The sequence below is a fragment of the Rissa tridactyla genome, chromosome 3 (genome assembly GCF_028500815.1).
Source record: "Rissa tridactyla isolate bRisTri1 chromosome 3, bRisTri1.patW.cur.20221130, whole genome shotgun sequence".
Lineage (NCBI taxonomy): Eukaryota > Metazoa > Chordata > Aves > Charadriiformes > Laridae > Rissa > Rissa tridactyla.
In genome coordinates, this window is record NC_071468.1 from 15,301,137 (window position 1) to 15,323,853 (window position 22,717).

General features: G+C 41.0%; 1 protein-coding gene across 1 annotated transcript in view; it reads right to left on the reverse strand.

Moving 5' to 3' along the window:
- The window catches only part of XDH (xanthine dehydrogenase), a 50,777-nt gene that overhangs the window by 17,762 nt on the left and 10,298 nt on the right, over window positions 1-22,717 (reverse strand). The window contains exons 4-21 of the mRNA XM_054195113.1: window positions 22,002-22,110; window positions 20,778-20,904; window positions 19,906-19,967; window positions 17,576-17,644; window positions 16,693-16,761; window positions 16,163-16,249; window positions 14,714-14,855; window positions 13,838-13,930; window positions 12,920-13,071; window positions 11,872-11,965; window positions 10,925-11,034; window positions 7,410-7,594; window positions 6,710-6,884; window positions 6,169-6,258; window positions 5,352-5,521; window positions 2,707-2,830; window positions 2,167-2,286; window positions 506-602 (exon numbers count right to left, since the gene is read on the reverse strand). Coding sequence (XP_054051088.1) covers window positions 506-602; window positions 2,167-2,286; window positions 2,707-2,830; window positions 5,352-5,521; window positions 6,169-6,258; window positions 6,710-6,884; window positions 7,410-7,594; window positions 10,925-11,034; window positions 11,872-11,965; window positions 12,920-13,071; window positions 13,838-13,930; window positions 14,714-14,855; window positions 16,163-16,249; window positions 16,693-16,761; window positions 17,576-17,644; window positions 19,906-19,967; window positions 20,778-20,904; window positions 22,002-22,110 — 2,075 coding nt within the window. The remainder of the gene's footprint in view (window positions 1-505; window positions 603-2,166; window positions 2,287-2,706; window positions 2,831-5,351; window positions 5,522-6,168; window positions 6,259-6,709; window positions 6,885-7,409; window positions 7,595-10,924; window positions 11,035-11,871; window positions 11,966-12,919; window positions 13,072-13,837; window positions 13,931-14,713; window positions 14,856-16,162; window positions 16,250-16,692; window positions 16,762-17,575; window positions 17,645-19,905; window positions 19,968-20,777; window positions 20,905-22,001; window positions 22,111-22,717) is intronic.

Sequence of the window (22,717 nt, forward strand, 5' to 3'; positions counted from 1 at the left end):
AATCAATGTTGACAAAGTGTTACAGGGCAGTGCCACGTTCTTTATGATACCTACAGCCAGCAATGTTGGCGGATCAGGTTTTCAGACGCATGTATGTCCCATTTTCATAAGATACAGTTGCATACCAGGTCAAGGGAAATTGACTGTCTTTAAGATTCAGACCAGACTATGTCTGGACAGTGAAAAGTTCCTATATAGATACGTTTCAGGGAAAAAAAAATCACTTTGTAGAGTATTTGCAGAAAAATGTGTCCTTACATTGGAAGAGACTGTTTACAGGGGCACAGCTGTGAGCATCCAAATCTGTTTGAAACTAAAATTAAATCTTTCACAAGCTACTTGTACATAAACAGTAGTTGAAACTTAATAGGAAATTAATTTAGCCCTGCAAGCCTTACTTTCACGTGTTCAGAATCATATGCATAAAAAGGAGGCTAATAGCTTGATTGATGTCTTTTGTCACAAACTATCCTACTTTAAAAGAAGTATTAATGCTTATTCTCACCTTCCAAAATGTGATCAGATTCTTCAAATCCTTTCTTCACGTCTCCCTTATTAATCCTCTTTATAGACTTAAGAAAGGATTGTTTCTCAATTGCTTCCTAAGAAACATGACACAATGAATTTTTTTTTCACTTGGTGGAAACCAAATGAAAACAAAGCTTCCTCTGACTGAAGAAGAAATATCCAAGATAAAAAGCACATGAAATTATCAGACACTAAATATGGTAACAGCCAAGTGACTTGACTTAAAGCAGCACAAAAGTTTTGGCAACACAGCAGTTTCACAATAAACACCATAATTGGACAATCTTAGATTGCTCCTTGTGATCCATTTTACATCACAGACCCAGAACCTCAAGGTCTGTAGCCACCAGAGCTATGTCTTACAACTTATGTTAGCTATAGTCCTTGGCCCAGAAGGGGGGAAAAGAAAAAGGAGAAAAAAAAAGAAAAAGAAAAGAGACAGAAGGAGAAAACTAAATCTCTCAGATGGTATGAGAACTTCGGCAGAAACAGTTCACTTCTGAGCTAATATACAATAATTTTTCTTGGGGAAGTTTTACAAACGTATTTCACTTTTGCCAAAACTGAAGCTTTCAATAATAATAAAAAAAAAACCCACACAGAACGATCAAACAACAACAAAAAAACCCAGCACATTTTTGGCTCCACTCATGTTCTGTGGCTGACTAAAAAACTAGAAGCCTCAGAAAAGGAAAAGTTCTCACATGTTGTTTGTGAACCCAACAAGTCATACAACCAAACGAAAACCTCTGTCCAAAGATGACAGTACCAATGTCTGTACTAGACAATGCACAGACTCTTTGTATTTGCATGAATACAATTCACATTACAAAACACATGGTATGAAATACTGACCATTAAAAAAATTAATTAGAATCCCATGGTTCTAATTTCTCCCTAATAACAATGGCTTCACACATTTTTTCATATTTCTAGATGCGAATGCTGTATTAGATATTATCATTTGCTTTTACAATCACATAAGAAAAACTTGTCAACAAGCCTTCTAGTTAAAAAAGAAAAAGCACGAAATGATCACAAATTGTTGACGTTAACTTCTTCAGCTTTGAGAAATGCCACGTAAGGGCTGTGTCCGTACAGTCAGTGGAAATGTTTGCAGTGGAGAGTGAACTCCTGAAGAATAATTTCATCAGCTTAGAAACTAGACAAGTAGTCTGCAGAAACCTCAGAGAAGCTGTGCAGTGGCAGAGCTAGAAGAGACACTTTCATACCCCACTATTGAGTGTTATAAATCATAGAATGAAGAATGAATGAACCCATGAAGCCAGCAGGGTCATACTGGAGAATACTGAAAGCAAGCATCTGTGGGTAAGAATGGAACTGACGGTAACCTTGCTAATTTAACCAAATTTGTGCTGAGCACAACATATTTACCAGAGTTTGGTTTATTTCTTTTAGGTTTAACTAACACAGAACAAGTTAAGGTACTCCCAATCAGTGCACCTTCAAAGGTGTGTCCTTTTTATATTTAAATATACAAATTATTCCTTCTAACCATATCCTGCTGCACCCACAAAGACTAACAAAATACGTGGCTAAATAACCATGTGTGAGAACAGAAGTTAACCAGACATCAGGGAGTCCCAAGCTAACTGCAGTAGATCTGAGCCACCTTACCTGAATTGTGACAATAGGTTTTAGCTCTTCATACTTAATCTTCACAGCTTTAGCCGCTCTTCTGGAATGTTCTTGTGTGTCTGCAAGAACTGCACCGATGACATGACCAACACAAGTGACCTACAAGCAATATTAGGACCCACCATCATTTGATGTGTATATCTGCAGTAACTGAGAGGCTTGTGATAATTCTCTTTATCTATTCCTTTTGTTCAGTTTTTCCATCTGTTTTTTCAGATTGGTCTATTGAAAACCAGCCAAGGGAAAATGATCACAAACAACTTTGAACAGTAACTGACTGAGCGAGCCAGTCCCAGTGCCCTGCAGCTTGGAGAAGAATACTGTAGGTAACACAGAGAAGAGGGGCACAGGGCAAAGGGACTGAGGCCTTATTGAATTTGGCACCAAGATTTATATTGACTACAGTGCAATTAGGATTTACCTCTGTATAACATAGACTTCAATGAGAATATCTTATCAATATGAGAAATCTTATCTCCTAAGCAGTACGATTGAAAAAGTCTATTTTTAACCACATACCACATCTTCAGCAAAGACAGTCTCATCATTAGCGATGCCAGTGACGTTACTGCCAGGAACATCCTTGGCGGAGACAAAACAAACAAACCCAGGAACACTCTGGGCTTCAGATGCATCTATAGAACTAAAGAAAGAAAGGAGGAGAGGCAGCGTTGTTATTTCTCATTTTTCTTTTTGTCAGGGCTTATGAGATACCAATACATTTTCAGGCCTGATTCCCTGAAGTCTGGCTATACAAAAGAGGAGGAGTTTGTGACATGAATATGATGTGAAACCAAGACAGAAAAGGCAACATATTAGACTAAAATCATTTGGGATTTATATGATAATCTGAATCCTGACTGTGAGTCTGACCACCAGTCTGCTGCTTTGGACTATACTGTATCATACAGCTTTTCCCTAAGGCATAACTGAACTTGATTCAATCACCACATGTACTAAAGATCCCTTGACACCCTTTACCAAAGACTTAGCTGCCATGCCTCTGTGAAGGCAAGATTCCTTCCTGCCTATTGATAAACATGAAATTTTACTGCAGACACATATCATCTACCATGAGTTCACCTCTAGAGAAAAACATGCCTGTGAGTCAAGCAGAAGTTGTTGAGTATCAATTACGAGGAAGCTGCAAGGTATTCAAAAGGATACAAAAGAAATGACGCTCCAAAAGACAAAAAGCTTCATGAAAGGCTTTCTTTGGTAATCAGCAAAAGAGGTATCTAACCAAAATATTTGTCTGCTTGAATCATATACAGATTTTAAAACTAAGGGACAAGCAGGACAGAAAGTAACTAGAGAAGTACAATATAATTTAATTTTATATGGAACACATCATAAAAAAATGTATTACAAAAGATTTTCAAGCTTTTATTGCAATATTTTGCACATTGGCCATCTAATTGGCTTGCTTTACACGGGAACTGTTGCAAATAGAAAAGCTGTGGCTTTGTTTTTGCTAACTGAATGATTTATTGTCTTCTGTAAATTGCTGCAATTTTTTCAACGTGCTTGTTTAGATTCCTGAAACTCCGATACAAACTGTGCTTGAAAGTAGCTGTTTATGCATCCCATAAACTTTTCTAAAAAGACATTAAATGTATGAATGATCTTTCCCACACAAACTTTTAGACAGTAGGAACTGAAGACAAGGCTATTTTTCTTTGGAAAGTTGATTTTCTTGTGCTTCTGCAGTAATGCCTCAGAAACAATCCCCTGAGTTTCCCTCAGTAAGAAATACAGAGGCAGATGATTTCTAATTTACCCTTGATGGTCAAAATCTGACTCAGGTGAAGTGGAAGTTTTGCGAGCCAATATTTTGACGGACAAAATCATAGGCTGAGATACTTCTGTCACCTGATGAAATATTCTCCTACTTCCTCTACAGAACAATACAGGCTCATGGCTTGAAACATGAATGCGCAACGCAAATGCAAGAGAATGTGTACAGCAACCTTTAGAAAATACTGAACATTGTGGTCACAGGCATGGATCTGATGCTTTTTCTATTGCCCCATCTGCACTGGTAGCAGTAATCATGTTTATGCATTTGCAGCACTCAGTGACCACGTTGCAACACCTGAGACTTAACTATAATGACAGAGCAATTTCTTTCATAACCTGGGAGTCAACTACTACATCTGTGCATCCACGTCCACCATGCTAACATTCCTTGTTAGACCACTGTGGGAAACCTCTGGCCAGGATGCCTAAATAAGCAGGAAGTATTGCCTACGGAACGAACAGTACTTTGCAAGGTTATTGAGGATGACAGGAGGCAATGTAACACAGAGTATTCCACATCAAAGCACTTGAGGACAGCTGAGAGCCTGCAGAGCCACCGCAATGTAAGCACAATTAGGAATGGCGGGGGGGGGCAGTCGGTCCAGCAACATAACAGCATTAAAACTCACATGAGAACGTAGATGGCATTACCTGCCAGGATAGGCATTCTAGAGTTGGTTAGTCACTATTGTTATAAATTATGCATGAGTCATGCCCTGCATGGACAAGATGTGTTCAGAGACCACTGCACTTCCAAACACTGACACATCCACCTTGCTGTAGCCAAGCACAAACAGGTCTACATCTAATAGCTGAAGCTAACTCCCATAGGACTGTTATGCGGAGGCCTTGACCATAGCCAGCGCAAGCAAGCACTGCGCAAGGCAAAAACCAGAAGACAGTACGCAGACAGCTGACTCACCAGCAGGAGTGCTGTGGTGGAACTGCATGTTACAACCTAAATTTTTAGGCAGATAGGAGAGAGCATGTTCAAGCTGCATGCTCTGGTTAGGGATTAAAATGGCATTTTCCTCAGACATTGTGGTGCTCTCCTACCCTGCTCCTTTTTAAGCCTGCATGCTTGAGTGCAAGAGATGGGACAGGCAAGAAGGCTGCCTAGGGCTGAGGGCTTTGTGCTTCAGCAAAGCTCTGAGTTTGGTGTTGATTCCCTCATATTCCCACTAACGCAGACTTGCAAGGCAGCTGCAACACATACAGCTCACCTCCATATAACAATGTGCAATGAACTGGAGCTCGCATTGATGAAAAAACCCTTCTCTCACCCACAACTTGACAGGTCAATGTTTTCTAAGCCACCAGGCAATGTATGCTTTCAACATCTGAAACTCAGAAGCAACACTTACAGGATCTTAGCATGGGCTTTGGTGCTGGTCACCAGCGTTAGATACAGCTCCTTCTCATAGTAAGGGATGTCATCGCAGTAAACAGCTTCTCCACTTGCTTGTTTAGTTGCTGAAACGTGCATCAAAGGCCGTCCCACCATATCTTCAACTGCCTGCCCCTTGGGCACTTCCTGGAATAAAACACATGACTGACTGCTACCGCTTATATTGCAGGGGACAGAAGCATTGATGGGAGAGCAAAAGGCACCGTGAGACATTCTACTGAAATGTGGAATGGGATGGGGGCTCAGTCCTGTGGGAACGGAAGGTAAGCAAAATGGAGTGGCTATAATACAGAAGGGGCTATGGATTGGGTTTTTGAAATTGCTATGGAAGAGAATGCTTTGATGTGACAGCTTGAGGTCTGAGTTCTGAAGCTAGCTTCTGCTCTCAAAGATGAAGAGAACGGGTCATTAACAGAGAAATAAAGGAAGAAGATATATCCTGAATATGAAGCCTGAGAGATGGAAAGAAAGGCAGGCTGTAACTGGGGAAAGTAGAAGGGCAATTTCAGTTTGGATATCGAGCTGGCTGCAGGACAAAAGTGCCACCCACAGCCATTTTTATGAAGCTGTACGCATCAGCAACAGTCTTGGTCAATGACAGGAAAGAACATTGTATCCTAAAGCAAGGAAGGGACTGAGACCCAAATACAAGCCTCAGGAATCGCATTATATAGGTTCACGTATTGCCCATACTGAGGGAGACAACAAGATAAGAAGCACAATTTGATCTACAGAAAAGCCTGGGTCTATGTCATGCAGGTACTGCTACTTACTTGGAAGAGCTGGGCATTTGCAATGGGATCTTTGTGAAACAGCTCTGTGGCACTGATGTAGTTCGAGGGGACAGGTTCACACAGATTGTTCTGTCAGAGACACATGAAAAAACAATCACCTTCCCTGTCAGTCCCTTTCTCACGTTGGTTCCTCAGTAGCCCAGGATATTCTCCATTCTCCACTGAATATAATTTTACTGGGTGAAAGGCAAACAGGGCTCAGGCTCTGTGCAAAGAATAGCCACAGACCCACAACAGCAGTTGCAATGCAACGAAGGGGGGAAGTCCAGGAATCCTCCTGTGAACTCACAGATCACCATCCCTCCACAGGAAGGTGGGGATGGCAGGAGGAAGCAAGTGAGAAGATACACTAGTCACTGTCATGCAGGTAAGGAGTAGAGTAGCTCTGGCAGCTATTGCAACACCCAGTTTGTTATCAGGTACAACTCTGCTTGAATCTGAACCCTCCCTGTGCCTTCCCCACCAAGACAGCACATACAAGTCCTGCTTCCCCAAATCTGCCTTCCCTAGCAGCACTCACAATGCCATTGTGGTTCTTGCTCAGTTTCTGAAGGACTGTCAGGTAGAACTTGAAGAAGAAGCTGAGTGTGAGCGTGCGTCGGAAATCCACCATCCCACCAGGCGCAGAAGGAGACAGATCCATCTCACTCGCCAGTAAGCGGCAGGCATCCTGCAGCAGCTTCTCATTCCAGTCTCTGCAAGGGAACAAAGGTGACACAGAGCCCTTGCTCAGCCCTAAATATCACTGGGGCAGACTGACTCTTCTGACAGGGCAGCCCCACAAGCTCTCAAGCAATAGCCACCTGTTCTATCTCTGTTTATAGTATATGTGTCAGCTTTGCTCTCATCTTGGGCTCATGTCATCTTTTCTAAAGACATGTCATCTTTTCTATTAAATTATAAGAGTGCAGATTTCTCAGTCTAGATGAAAATCAGTTTTGTAGGTCATGCCCACATCTAGCTTCTGCCCACTTCAACAGATGGATGAATTTAGCAAGGAAATGGCTCTCTGAATGAGACTGACATGGATCTTTAAGGGTAAAGAGTACTGGAGGAAGCAAGGCATCACACAAAACGCAGACTGCTGCAGAAGTGTAGTTACACTTCTTTCCCTTTGTCCTTCTGTGAACTATCAGAGAGAATTTAGGGTATTTGAACTGCTCCTGTAAAAATCAGCACTGTTCCATTAGGCAGCCTTTCTATCACAGAAGAATTCTTACCTGCCAGTGAGCTCCTGGCAAGTTTTTAGCGCCAGGACAGTTGTAGGAGCCATTCCTCCATAGCTTAGTTTTATCTCCTCCACTCGGCTAGTGCCATCTTGGAACAGGACTCTCATCCCACAGGTCACAATAGCAATGTCATCCTCCCGACGGGAAGCCTGCTTGAAAGCTGAGAAGTATTCACCCTAGAAGACAGTAAAATATTTATTTATTCTCTACCTTGGCATGCTTTGGAGTATAAGTATGGACAAGCTGTTAACCCATCTCTACAAGGACGAGCTATTCCAGGTACCTGTTTCTGGTTGATTCATCTTGCAGGCCCAAGCAGGACATGTTTGTTCAGGTAATGCTGTATATTTTCAAATGATTCAACAACTAGTTCTAATGTGTTAGATCAGTGGTTATTAGCCAACCTAGGACTGTGTGGGGAAAATCAGCTTTGACAGAGATCTGCTCGTACCTGTCACATTTTTTTCCATATCTTGAGAGGAAGAACCAGGACTGATTTTTTGTACATAAACAAGCTTACAGTTCCTCAGCAATTTTTTCTTTCTCACAGGCTGCAAAGCTGAAAGGCTAATCAGTAAAACTCATATCTTAAACCCCTTTCCTTTGGAAGTCTTTGAACTCTGCAAGAATTTAAATCAATAATCACAAATGTCTCTCAGTTCTAGAACAGAACAGACTAATGAATATAAGACAATTTTTAATATGTTACTGCAAATACAATTCTCAGTAACTATCCTGAATCCTCTGCTGGTCCTCACAGAGTGAGGAAATTCTTTTAAATGCACCAGCAACTACAACTCACAAAACTCAGCAGCTCTCCTATGAAGAGTGGCAGTAAATATGAGATTAACACTCTACCAGTACACACCAAGTGATGGTGTCAGTCCGGAGTCACAGTACAGTCAGTTTTTTCCCCTTGCCTGTCCTGCAGATTATGACAAATTGCTGTTCAGGCATCCTGCAGACTAAGAGAGGAATCAGATCTGATGTCTTTGCACGGCCCTTCTGGAGAGTTTTCTGCCAAGTTTCTTCTCTAATAGCTTAGACAAGTGACTCTGCACAGCACAGCAGTCTGTTCCATTAATTATTTCCAATCAGAAGTGGACAGCAATTCTTTCATTATTGTAAAAAACAATTCCTCTGTTGTTGGCAACGAGAACAGTTTCACAAGACGCCCCTTTTGCGCATCGAGAACTTGTTACTGGAGATATAACTGAAGGGTGAGTTTCAATTCCTGAATTCAAGTAATTAGTGGGCAGCCAGCAGATAATAGCAAAGGAGCATCAATAGCATCCTCCCAATGAGGACATTCTGCCACTCTGCTTGTTAAACCAATTAGTTTTCAAAGAGGAAAAAAAGCAGCCACTTCTCTTACTGCACACTTTAGAGAAGATTTCCAGTAACATGACTGCAACAGGACAGCAATATTTGCCTTCACGCCTTGCAAGACACCTAAGTTTTCTCGGTACGGAGTCCTCTGGGAGAAAAGCTATTTTTCCTCACTGGGAGTGTAGGTAAGGTAACTATCAGATCAGCTGCCCATGTCTGCTCGACAGCTTGGCAAAACAACAGAGCATGTCATCTCTAAACTATTGCAGTGGAAGTTTTTAGGTTTAGTTATTCTCCAAGGAAAAACAAGTGACCCTTACTCTTAAGGGCGGCATATTAGGGACCTAGATTATTCTCCCCCCTCCCCTTCTGGACAAGATGCAACACCAGCTAGGAGCACACTAAGGAATCCACAGGGTCTAAAAGATTCATAGGCAATATTCACAATTGCAAAAACATTGTTTCCATGTCATTTTTTGTCAGTCCCACCTTGGATTATAGAGATCAATAATGGATGAAGATTGGAGGATACTAATTTAAAGGATGAAGTAAGACTTCACGACCGCTTTTCTGTCCTTCAGCAAAAATTGTGGTACTCTGAGTCTATGACGGCAATACCAAGCAAACAGTAGGTTAAGATTGTTTTCCAAAGATGGAAATATATAGGCAATGTGATGTCAGGCTTTTTCTATTTGAAATTCAGTAAATGTCTATATGACACAGGATACTATTATCATAAAAATTAAGTAACAGTGATAAATGTGATAAATATATATGTACAGGAAGGGACATGAAAAACTGATGGTCACTAAGTGAGTAATAACGCAAGTGGTGCATAACATTTATGAATGTTATCTGGAAGAAAAGGTATGGTTTTATAGTCCAGAAGAGAAAGCGGGTTGTTAAATAAAGGATATGTCCTTTTCTAGGAATGACTTTTTATATACAAAAAGCTAAGCAGTTTTCTTTTCTGGAATCTGTTTACATTTTAACTTTAATCCAGTGAGCTGTTTCCTTTTCTAAATACTGTCTTTGCTCAGCTGCAATCCCCTTACAAGCATAAACTCAAAAATCTTTATTCCCTGAATATCTTAAAATTTGACACACAAACTAGCAGGAGGAAAAGGTGTTACCTCCTCTCCCTTAATAGCGTCTCTGTGATAAAGCCTACACTAAGCTCAGTCTCCCTACCATAACACTGAATCATATGAACTGCTAAACTTCTTTAGTCTAATTCTTTATGTTGTATGGCCAGTCTTACCCTTGGTGTGACAAATCACATCAATGCAAGAGGCAACATCGGTTTTAAACAAATGGAAACCAAAAAATTCAATCTAGCTGTGTGCTGACACAGTCCTGCTTCCAGTTGTAAGGAAATCACAGTTGCAGAAGACTCTGCCTGCCACATGCCAGCACCTTCAGACATGCCCAAAGAACTTTAGTCTCTTTGACTTCATGTTTGCGAGCAAAGATCAGCCAAGAAACCACAAAGTAGAGAGTTCAAAAGTTGTTTTAGTTTTTCAGATCAATGAGCTGCATATAATGTAGGTATGAAGCCATTGCCCTGCTGGTAAACGTTTGTTTTGTGAAATTGCCATGTGACTGTTATATGGATGGAGCAATATGGTGTTTTCCATTGACCACCTCTCAATCGTGTTTCTCATTTTGGCAAAAACCAATGCTTCCTGCAATTATCACAAGATCAAAGAAGAATCACTCAGAAATAGATGGAAAACCACCATAAATAAAATAGTTGTGTTCCCTTAGTAGTAGATACAAAAATTAGAGAGGATAGACAAAGGATTTATTGGTTCTATCCCATAACATGATGGCATTTCAAGTAAATCAGTGTTTTCCATTTATAAGGAAAATGTGGAACTACACTGTGAATCCTTGCATTCTAAACTTGTTTACTTACCCTCTTTTAATTTAAAAGCAGTACCCCTTGTCCTATTGCAATTGGACATCTTCGTCACAGAGCCCAGCTCCCCTTGCTTGTCAAAAAGAGTACATTGCTAGATTTTCACCAAATAATTTATTTGCTTCCTGGTCCATTTGCAACTACATAAGCATTTGGAGGTCAGTCTCCAAGGACAAAAGTGCCTAACATTGAAAATAACATTCAAATAACAGCATTTTAGCTTCACAGACACTGAAGCCTTTTCCTACAAGCTTACCTTCTTGCTGTAGGGTATTTCAACAGAGAGCAGTATTTCTTCAGGCTTAACTATTGTCTTTCTGTATCCCGTGAAAAACTTCTCATCCATCGTGATAATCCTTTTGCCCTCTGTAGAGCAAGGAGAGACCAATGGCGGAAGAATGAATAACTCAGATGAAGAATGGCAATAGTATATGTGAAAGAGCCTTCAACCTACAGAAATAACTCTTGCTATGATATCAGTTTTCATTTTTCCACCCTCTTTCACCAAATCAGGAAAGATTTTCTCAGATTCACTTTGGTCCTTATGGAATCTACGACTGCTTCTGCCTGTGTACAAAGTTTTATTTGCACAGGAACTGATCAAAGAGACCTCCCTTCTTCTTTACCTAATTAAAGCTGAGCCTCCAGGTGAACCAGTTTCCAACATCCCAATGTAATTCCCTCTTTCCCCTTTCCTTAACGCGCACACAAACCAGTACAAGAGAAAGTTGCTGATCAGACAGTCTGCTTACTTCAAGGATCCTATTTAAAAAAAATTCTGCCTAAGAGCAAATACAAATTGAGACATTTGGCTTTCTTCATAGAAAAATAACAAAACAAGTTTAAATCTGAAAAATCCACAAGGATCAAAGTATAATAGTGACAGAAGCAATTTCATGCCTATTGTTTCTCATGAACAGACATCTTCAACCAGCTCTGCGCAAGGATGTGGCTGTAAGTACATACACAGTACCAGAGATTCATTCTGGCACAGAAGTTTAAAATTATTTAGGAAGCCAACCTTAGGGCAAGTCTTAGGACTTCAGCCTCAAAAAGGACAAAACCCCTGAAGACTCAGACTAAGCCTATTTTATGTAATGTTAACTTCCACTTTCAAGTTCTGATCTGACCTAACAATCCATGTCAGGGGACTGTTGACTATCCCACTCCCCTTAGCACCACAAGGAACGGTAAGTAACTTACCATTTGATACCAGAGTCAGTTTGCTTCCACTTGCCATTAACACAGGATTTAAGTCAGAAATCGGGCTTGCTGTCATTATGTTCCCACCAAGAGCCTAGAGTGATAATATATGCATCAGATAAATATTAAAAAATTTGAAGATGCAGCCATAGCATCTTGTAATCCTGTATTACTCCATACACAGTGCACCACAGGTTAGCTCTGCTTGAGTTTGCTTTGATAAATTCTTTTTGCTCACTCAGCAATTTTAAACCTTTAATGAAGTGGGAAAACAAACCCCATGAAAACAGTTGCTGTCCCAGTCAATACTAACATTTGCCTGAAACAGTTTTAGGAACAGTCTTTGGGTAATGCATCAAAACTACCTTATTCTCAAACCATTTGTGCCCAACAATGCCAAAATTCAATTACTGTAGCTGCAATTAAGAGAACATCCATGAACGTATATAGCATCTGTTCAGTAACATTCAGGAACCCAAGTTTTTTGGCTGCAATACAAGTGTAGAGCACAGTATCTTGTGTAACAAAATTTTGTGTTTGGTAGGTTGGTTCATCTGCTTGCTTGGTATTTCTTCTTTTAGTATACAGAGTTCGAACACACCAAACACACCTCGTCTTCCCGTTTAAAGCCAGAGGAAAATTTGCCAGATCTGATGTGTTAACGCTATGACTACCATAGCTATGCCGGCAAAAATCTACACAGCTGCTTCTCTGAAGTTCGTCCAGCACTCTAAATACATTTTTGTTAAATTAGTCAAATCTCACTACAGTTTCTCCCACTTATCCTGATAACAGCAATGGAAGACCTGGACAACTGCCACGTTTCCCTTGCTTGCTAGATCTGTCATATTAGCGTAGCACAGACACCAGCTGAGACCCATGTTGCTATCAGTTCCTGGGGTTGGTTTACGTGTACTAGCTTCTTTGCCTAGGTTTGCAAATGTTCTCGTGTGAGAAGCACAAGGCACACCAACAGCGCATGAGGAGGCAGGCCAGCTCCTCAGACTGAGCTTTCAATTCCAGTCCCTGATGCTCCTGAGTCACTTACGGCAACATTCCTGATCTGTGGCCCTGCAAACCACCGCAGCTGTTCAAGGACAGCCTGGAAGACCTCTGTTTTGTAAGGAGGAAGCTCTGCCACCGCTTTTCTCAGCACCTCCTCTACTGAGCTCAGGGTACAGGCAGCGCCAAAGGTTACCCCTGGAAACAAACAAATGAAAAGAACCATTGGTCTCCCAAATGCCAAGGTACAGGAGGATGGTTATAACTGTCTACAAAGCTTAGATGCCACTAAGTTTATTTAGACAGCAGGGTTTAGAGAAGACATCCAGTCACACTAGGCCTATACTAGGCATGTAAACATCACATTCTCAGAGCAAAATGCACCTTCAAATCACAACTCATGGCGGTCGGTACTGCCTCTCACATGACAGTAACCCACCACCCTTTTGCCTCAGTGTATTGTAAACAATATTGCCCTCCTCTAGGTATTAGTTTGTCCTTTGAGAAGTGAACTCCAACTCTTCTCCAGCTTCCACACCTTAAACATGCTATGAAACAACTGGCCACGTGCATTATGTTGTCCTAATTACTTCTGACTATTTGTAAGGTTACCTGTTTCCACCATGAAAATAAATGCAATATTTCACTTAGTCACTTAGACTGTCGAATTCAGCATCTTTCCCCCAGTTACTAATTTTAAAGGCTTTCTAAATAAAATGATCGCCCATTGAAACCCATTATTAACCCAGTTAATATATGTAAAACACCACGCATCAAACAAATAAAATGTCTAATATACCTTCTAATCAAAGCCCTCTTTGATTCTCAAACTACTTTTACATATCACTCACTTGATCCCCTGCATGGGAGAGGTATTAACACATACAGAAAGCCATTTTTAATCTGGGGATTTTCCTTCATATCCCCACTCACTTCACAGGCATTCTGCCTCTTTTTTGCTCACCTGTTTCAGTGTGCTGAACAGCGTTCATTTCAGAGATCCATGCTGGTGCTATTATCACTGGATACAACATGTTCTTTAACCTCATCTCAATACCTTAAGGAAAAGTAAGACTCCTTCAGTTACACACAGGTGACAGAGAGCCTAAATTAACTCTTTCCCAGTGAAATGGCAGCAGGCCTATAAAGAGTTAGTTCATTGATCACCTGTTACACAGGTTATATAAGGTCACAGAGATACCAAACCAAAAGCTGCTTTCCACTGATACCAGAATTCTCATAGGGAAGTTCTAGAGACTCTTTTCTGGGCTTGCAAAAACTTTAAATACACTGTTTAGTACTTGTGTAACCTGGCTATTGCTGTACATAATCCTTCAGGAAAGAAGAATTAATAAAACGAACCATACAAAGTGTGGGGATTACCTTCTGAATCAATTGCTCGGGATAACAGAATTACTAAATACATCTGAACTCTCCTCCTCAGCACTTATGTTTGCAGAAGTATATACTTTGGGGGAAAAAAACCAGTAAGATTTCAAGTCTTGAGAGTTTTATCTTTCAGAACACAGATTTCATAACTGAATTCATTTGATTATGAGGACATTTTACACTCCCCTCTTCTCAAAATTTCACAAAACTAGCACAAAAGCTCAGAGGTCTAGATAAGCATATTTTTTTTTCACCTGATGCAGCAAATAACAAGCAAAAACATTCACTGTGAGATTAATCTCCCTGAGAAGAAAATTTATTCCTACATACAACCTGAAGATTAAACAACTATTTAACAGCAATGGCACGAAGGAAGTTTACATTTGCACTGTTCTCATAACATACTCTATGCAAAGTTTTCCAACTGCTCATAATGAGCATCAGCTCTTACCCACTTCCGTGTTCCCCACAACGAGCTTGGCATTGGGGTACTGGGATTTGAGAGCCACCAGTTCCTTGAGAGTCGTAGGCTGGACCCACATCACACGCTCACCTTTGAAACACAGCTGTTTCTGCTGTTTGTTACTCTGAGTCTGCAAAAGTGAATTCAGAGAGTGCTCAAACCCTACACGAAGCCAAGAATCCCTGCTCACATGCCGCCCATGTCTATCAACCAGGCTCCATCTCAGTCAAGTTACTGACAGGTGGCTGTGATATCCACGCTGTTGTTGGCAGTTAGACATTCCCCATCCTTCTGCTAGCAGTGACGACAGTCCTTCTCATGCTGACAAAACTTTTCCCTTCCTGATATTGCCAGGTGCATCCTGCTGCCACATGTCCCTAGCAAGACCTCGGCCAGCAAGCTCCATCTGACCAAAGTTGTGGCAGATGCCTGTGGCTTCAAACATCTTAGAAGTAATGGGTTTTCCATTCTCATCTCACTGCGAAAATGTCAGTCTTCAGCACTGCTGAACTTGAGTTACCAGCTGTAAGGCCAGATTCTAATTCCCTTTTTAACTCCTTCATCCAATGACAGAAGAAAACAAACTAACATGGCTGTCTCACAGCAACATCAGATCAACCCTTAGGCAGGAGAATGTCTTAGAAAAGAAACAGAGGGGACCTATCTCAATCTAAATATATATCGTGCTATGGTCTATGAGAACCTAGTCATGCTCTATCTCAGGACACATTTAGGCTTGGTGCAGCAGCAGAACTAACGATTGAATTTCAGTTGTTTGTTAAATGTGAAGGAAGCTGTAAACATGCCATGTGCTAGACTCGACTTCTGGCTGGGACACATTTGCTTAGGGGAAAACTACCCCAAAAAAGACAGGACTGAACATGGAGAGAAACTAATCCCACCTAACTTTTTATGCCAGTGTGAGCCAGACAACTTCTGCTACACTGACTGGAAGAAGTTGGTGCTTTCGGGAAGTCATCTAGTTGAAACATATATTCAGCTACATCCCATAGCTCCTACTTCTCTTTCTACACTATAAAGGGAGCACTGGGCAATTGGCTAAGATATGGCTGTACTTAATGTAGAAGTTCACATCTGACCTAGTAAATTGAAATCTAAATGTCAGCAACTGTTCCACCCCTGAATAAGCGGCGACTGGAAGGAAGGCAACCCAAGAGCAGACATGCATGGTGAAAAACAGAGAGGAAAGTCAGCCAGCTGGGGCAGGCACTTGGCCTGCATATCTTTTAAGCCACCCTGGCTTAAAAGTCTTCCCTTTTATAAAACAGGGAAGAGCCTATGCCCATGCATCTTCTTTTATCAGCAGCGATCTTTTGCACTGCCATTTCCTCACAGCAGAGACGCTGTGGATGCTCAAATCCTGTGCAGAACAACAAAACCAACAAACCACATACTATTTCTTCTTGAAGAACTTACCATTAACTCTGGTGGGAAGATTGGCTCCTGTGTAGGGTCCAATGGCTGGAACTCAGAAGAATTGAACAGGCTGGAGGACATCATTGTCTATGAGAGAGAAAATGCAAATGGCTGGGCGGCAGAGGAGAAAGCTATCCACATACAACCCTAACTCATTCGTCTTTCCAGTTAAATCCCTATTACTATTTCATAGAGCAAAGAATGGCAAACACAGTGAAAAGATGCCACCTGATCCAGCATTTCAGGTTCTTCAGACATATTTTTCTGATCACAGTGCATGTCTGGTCAGAAACCTGAACACACTAACAAGTTTTTGCCTATCAAAAGTGACATCACTTTCACATTGGCATGTAAAGTTACATCAAAGGTACCTTTTCTAAGGTAAGACCAGCAAAAAATATAAATTAGTCTAAACTAATTTGCATAAATACAGCTAAATTAAAAGCATTGGTCTTTGGCACAAAACAAGACAGAGCTAAGACTTCAAAACATCAGAAACAGAAAAAACTAATAGTTGAGAGGCACCTTACCACACTGTCTTCTTTTCCATTCATGCAGCAGCCCGGACCATTGGCTTTTCCTCCACAGCACCCCCCATTCTGTAGAAGAAATAAGCCCGCTTCAGCTTTTCTACACAAAACCAGAACATTCCAACTTTTACAGGATGTATTCCTCCTCTTTTATCAATCCCTGATTGCAGAAATTTGCAGTCATTTTTTTTATTAATAAACTATTTTGATGAAAGACCTCCACACAGTCTTAATTGCTGGAGTATTCCACGCAACACTGGATGCCTCCTAACAATGAATACACAGGAATTCACTGGGATTTATGCTGGTAAAGAATTTGATTATATTCTCTCTTTCCTAAATTCATTTTATACTCACAGTACCTTATGCTCTAATTCCTTGTTTTCATCCCTCCGTTGTTTGTAGCTCAACTGGTACATAAAACGTAACTAACTTTTTTCTTCCAGATATTCCAAAAGGTTCCAATTGTACAATTTATTGGAATGGCGATTAAATAACTTCGTTTGTCATTGGACTGCAAAGTTTGGGAAAGATCATACTGGGGAATTAACTGGATTTTAGATCTGTTTTCACTGAAAGGTGGAGTGCTTCAATATACTAGAAGCTGGTAACACATTGCTTACAGTTGTCACCATGGTATTTCACAAATGTGTCACACCTCACAGGTTCAAAAGGAACATATCTAGCTCACTGTTGTAAAACCTGTGTCATGATGGCTAACCAGGACATATGCAGTCACAGCGTTTCCCAAGAGACAGACATTCAAACCAGCTCACGCAGCTCTGAACATCTGCACCACAGTAGAGCCAGAGAGGTGACTAATACATCAAAACTCTAATACTATATTCCAAATTGAGGTTATGGCTTTTAAAATTCAGCTTACCATGCTATTTTCCCTCTCACTACGACAGCATCCAGTGCCATTGGCTACTCTACCACAGCAATTCCAGTCCTGCAGGGACAAAAACTGTTCTGAGAAAAACGTGCAGATTCCAAAGAAATGAAGTAGACTTGATTCCCTTTTGAGAGAAATTGATCCCACATTTATTATATCCAAAGCAGAAATGGGAGATGGAAGGTGCCAAGCAAGTAGGTGTTTCCCCTGCGAATAGAAGGCCATGTCCCGCAATGTGATGGCTAGGTCAGGTCCAGTCTACTGGCAGACCCCTTGTTCTGGTTTAGAACTACTCTCACCATTCAGCCAGTACCTGTGGTCCACCTGGAACTGTGAGGAGATACCCAGAGAAGAGTAAAAGGGACAAACACATACAATACAACACCTAGTACCAGCATCCAATCTCATTCAGCTCAGGGGACTACCTTAGCCCAGTGTGGTTTCTGTCTCTTTAGTAACTCCAAGTACCTGCTCAGTCTCCCCTGGAGCCTGTGTGAGTTTTTGGTGCCCACAACACCCTTTGGTGAGTTCTGCAGGTCAGCTACCTGGCACTTGGCAGACCATCTGCCCCCTTTTTTTTTTTTTTTTTTTTTTTTTTTTTTCAATCTGACTCCTACTAGTTTCATTTCTTGACACCTTGCTCTTGTATTGGAAGAGGTAGCAAACAGCAAATACCTGTCCGCATTCTACCTGTCAGTCACAATTTCGTAGATCTCTATCAGAGGTCAACACAAATCAGTATATGGGCTATGTAGAGCCCCTGCCTCTCCCTGACTTTTTTTTCCCAGGCTGAAGCATCTCAGCCTACTCAATGCTTCCTTGTACAGAAGCCAGACTACCACAGATGTGGATCCTTATTCCACTTCTCTGAATCTTGTCCTATTCCACTATACTGTGTTAGAGATGAGAGGACCAGAACCGCACAGAGTACTCCACTGTACGAAGAGTCATGATGTACACAGTAGCATAGCAGTGTTTTCTTTTTTGTTCTCTATCCTTTGAAGTGTTGTTTTGATTGACAGTGAGCACTGAGTTGATTCTTCTGTGGAACTGTCCACCACACCCCCAAGATCATCTTCCTGCATGCAGGAAGATGATCTTGTGTCTGCTCACAGCCTATCATTTTATATGTGAAATGAGGACTGACTTTCACTCTGTAAATTGCTTTTCATTTATTTGCCCTGAGTTTTGTCTCCCATTCTATTCTTCAGTCTCTCAGGTTCATAAAGTCCTTCTGAAATTCCTCAAAGTCTGTTCCTGTCTTAACGACCCAGAGTAACTTGATATTAGTTAACTTATTTCCTTATATTACAGCTCACTCTCTTTTCCACCTTGTTTAGGGATATCTTGAACAGCCTTCCTTCCACCACAGGTCTCAGCAGAACTGCACCAGTGACCTCTCTCCATTGCAAAATGCATCATGTTCTCCTACCTGCCATTTTCTGCCTTTTAACCAATCTTTCATCCATACAGAGATCTTCCCTCTTATCCCATGGCTGCTTATTGTCTTTAAAAGCCTTTGGTGAGACACTGTTGAAAGCTTGTTGGAAATCCAAGTAGACTATATTGACTGGGTTTATCAACCATTTGTAATGGACCTTCACTCCTGCTTGTATTCTCTTTTGTTCATCATAATTCTGGATAATAAAATGAAATTAATGGGCAGCATTCTAAATTCTTTACTTTTGATATTTAGTACCAGTGTAGCCACGTAAGTGGCTAGTAATCACTGAAGTACCTAATGATCTACTTTTCTTCACAGCCTACAGCAGTTTTTCAGGAACAAAGGGACTAGACAAAACTTACGGCAAAGCTTTGTACCTCACCCATACCAGCAGATGAGTTCTGGGCAAGAACTATACAGCAGTGACTTCAACTTCTTTCCAGAGCTACTTCAGCTCTGCAGCTCATCTTTCAAGAAAGCAACTTTCTCATCAGATTCTCCCACAGTATGTCCCTATATGCACACCATACCATTACACTTTTTCACGTCAGGGATTATCCGCAGCAGTATTATGCAGAAATGCTGGGTTTTTCAGTGACTTACAGAAAAGAATTACAGTCTGATTACCTGTGATCCCAAAAGGGACCATCAGGTGGATCTTATTAAAGTGCTACACTTACAAGAACCAGAGTGAGTAAAGGAGTTCGTCTTCCTGCATTATTAATGCAGGAAGCACATACAAAGGGGTCAAGAGTTGGAGCTGCATTGTATCACGTACATTTCCTTCTTCTCCAGTTCAGCTCACGGTGTATTTTAGTAACAGAGAGAAAGACAGCCTTTCAGATTTTTTTAAACATTATCTGAAGCCACTTACTTTAGCAAATGTCCTGTATCCTTCCAGAATGGGTCTGTACCCTGTACATCGACACAAGTTCCCTGCATTGCCAGAGCAAAAGGGTAAAGATTTAGTGTCACTTGGCTTTTCTTTTAGAACATTTTATTGTTTCTTGAAAAGCTTGTCAATCTAGATAAAGCTAATGAAAAACCTAGGAGGAGAAAAAGTTCATCTTGCAACAATACTACCATCTCTTTTTGTTGAAATTTTAAATTAAAATTAATTAAATAAAAAAAACCAAACAAAAATCAATCTGCCTTATGAAGTATTCGTTTATCTCAAGTGTGAGAGTCTAATCAGTATACCAACTATCCAGTCTCCTGAATTACAAAGAGGTTGTTTTCTCCTGCATCTGATTTCCTCTCGGGTCACTGCAGGAAGTATGGTAACATCTCTAACCCCAGCAATAACAGCAGCCTCTCAGATGATTCACACAGTTGAATTCTGCCCCACTCCATCATGTATACTGCTTTCTTGGTCCTTTACTTGAGGCTGGCTGGCCCAGACGCTGTCACCTCTGCAGGCTCTTATGACAGCAATGAATAAACAAGGAGATGTGGAGGCTCTTATAAGCCCTCCAGGGACAGGCCACCTATCCAAGACTTGATGCCACTTGCCCCTGCTTCAGGACAAACAATGAGCTTCTATGAAATTTTCCACAGGCGATTTTTATTCACTTTTGTTCACTGGCCCCCGGCCAGTCTCCTAGTGGAAAAGCTAGTTCCTAACCTCATAACAATCAGCTATCTTTAATGAAATACATTAAACAAAGGTGCACCTCCATCCCAGTTGGTAAAGCAGATGTAATGAAAGTAGAACAGGTTGCATCTCTGCAGGACTATGAGTATTACCTTGGAAAGCATCTTCTATGTCCTCCATTTTGGGCTCAGGATTGTTTCGAAGCAACGTATACATGGACATGACAATGCCTGGAGTGCAAAAGCCACATTGGGACCCATGACTTTTTGCTATTCTCTCCTGAGAAAAAGTAACAACAACCATCAGCTCATAATATCAAGGTGAGTTCGTTGTTGTGCTTGTTTCTGTAACATCTCTGTTAAAAAAAACCAAACAATCTCACCAGAGGTGCTAAGACTATCACCAGATGTTCTCTTATGAGATGGTCAATTAATCTGTGAAGCAGACTTCAAAGAAGAGAACACCCTGAAAACTTTGCATCTAGGCTTTGAACTCCCAATGCAACCGAAGGCAACTAGAAGCGTCCAGTGAGATCAAGAGTTCTTCAGATTTACCAGGCCAGAATGGTTGGGGCTACCTGAATAGACCTGAGTTTGAATTTCAAAGCTTAGCTATCAGGATTGTCAGGAAAGGTAAGGAAAAGAAGTCAAGAAAACAAAGGTCATCCTTTCACGCGTGTCTAACTTACTTTTCACTTTGTTGTTTATGGTCTTAGATAGATATTGGCACAAGTCCTACCCACTGTACAAACTGAGATGAATCACAGTTTCCCTTAAAGGAGCAGTATCTCTGACAAACCCAAGGCAAGTCTGCTTTCATAAAAAGTGCATTATAACACCTTGTTAAAAGAGCAAGGCTTCACATTTCTGTCACTCCTCTCCACAAAGAGTATTTTGGGACTCCAGAAACATCACTGAACCAATCCTTACTGCACTACTGCAGGGAACGTTCCTAACTATGCAGGATGAGAAACCAAGGTCATTCAGGAAGGCCATAGGAGAGCGAAAACCTAACTGAGGTTTCCTGGCTCCAGGTCATTACATAGGCTTTCACCACAAGATCAGCGTTCCCAGATCCTGGGATTTGACCCAGGATGTGGACCAAATACAGCCACCACATAGCCCTAGCACAAAAGCATTAGCAGTTCAGCCAGGATAGCAACAGTTAAATTGTTAGGGCATAACAGAGCTACGGCATCGACCTGGGAGTTTTGATTCCATCACTTAGTCATTCCTGCAAGTAAAGACTACTCGTGGAAAGTCAAACTCCTGGCTTTAACATTATGATGGACGTCCCAACACCCTGGAACAGGATTAACTAATGTAAGAAGAAAACATGGATAGAGGGTTTTAAAGTTACCAGTATTAATAGCTTACCTGGGCTGGGTGCAGCCTGGATTTTGTGTTTCCTATGCCTTCAACAGTAGTTACAGCTACATGATGGAGGGCACAGACAGGGAAGAGGCAAGCATTGGCAGTATGGTGGCTAAAATAATATATTAAGGGCATTTCATTTGACAGTGCTGCTCAACAAAGGAAAAATGGAACAGGAGGACTGAAGAGTTACTCAGAAACTGTAGCAGTGGACACAACAGGAGGACTTAAATAGATGTGATACAGGTATTAGTTACAAGCCAAATCCTACAGCACCTACTCAGCCAAAGTTCTCATCAACTTCACTTGAAGTTTAAAGTGAGTATGCACCATAGGATTTGATCTAGAAATAACAACTTTAAACATCCTTGTTCCATGTTAACCTACAGAACCCAGGTAAGTAATTTACAGAGGCAGACTACAAATATCAAGATGTTACACAGCTGGCCTAGCCCACTCGCAAAGTTAAATAAGAGCACGGAGCTATTGGCTTTTTACCTAGGAAACCATTTCTAGATGGTAGACATGGGGAAAAAGTCAAGGCTGAAGGTAAAATAGAATAATGTTGAGAAATTTCTTATAGGAACTAGCTACTTTAATGCATTTCTATCAAGACAGAATAATGACCCTAAATATGTCGTATTCAAGGCTACGTTACTAAGCAGAACCGCTAAGTTAGATGATCCCAAGTTAAAGTATGTCCCAGCATTATTCCAAAT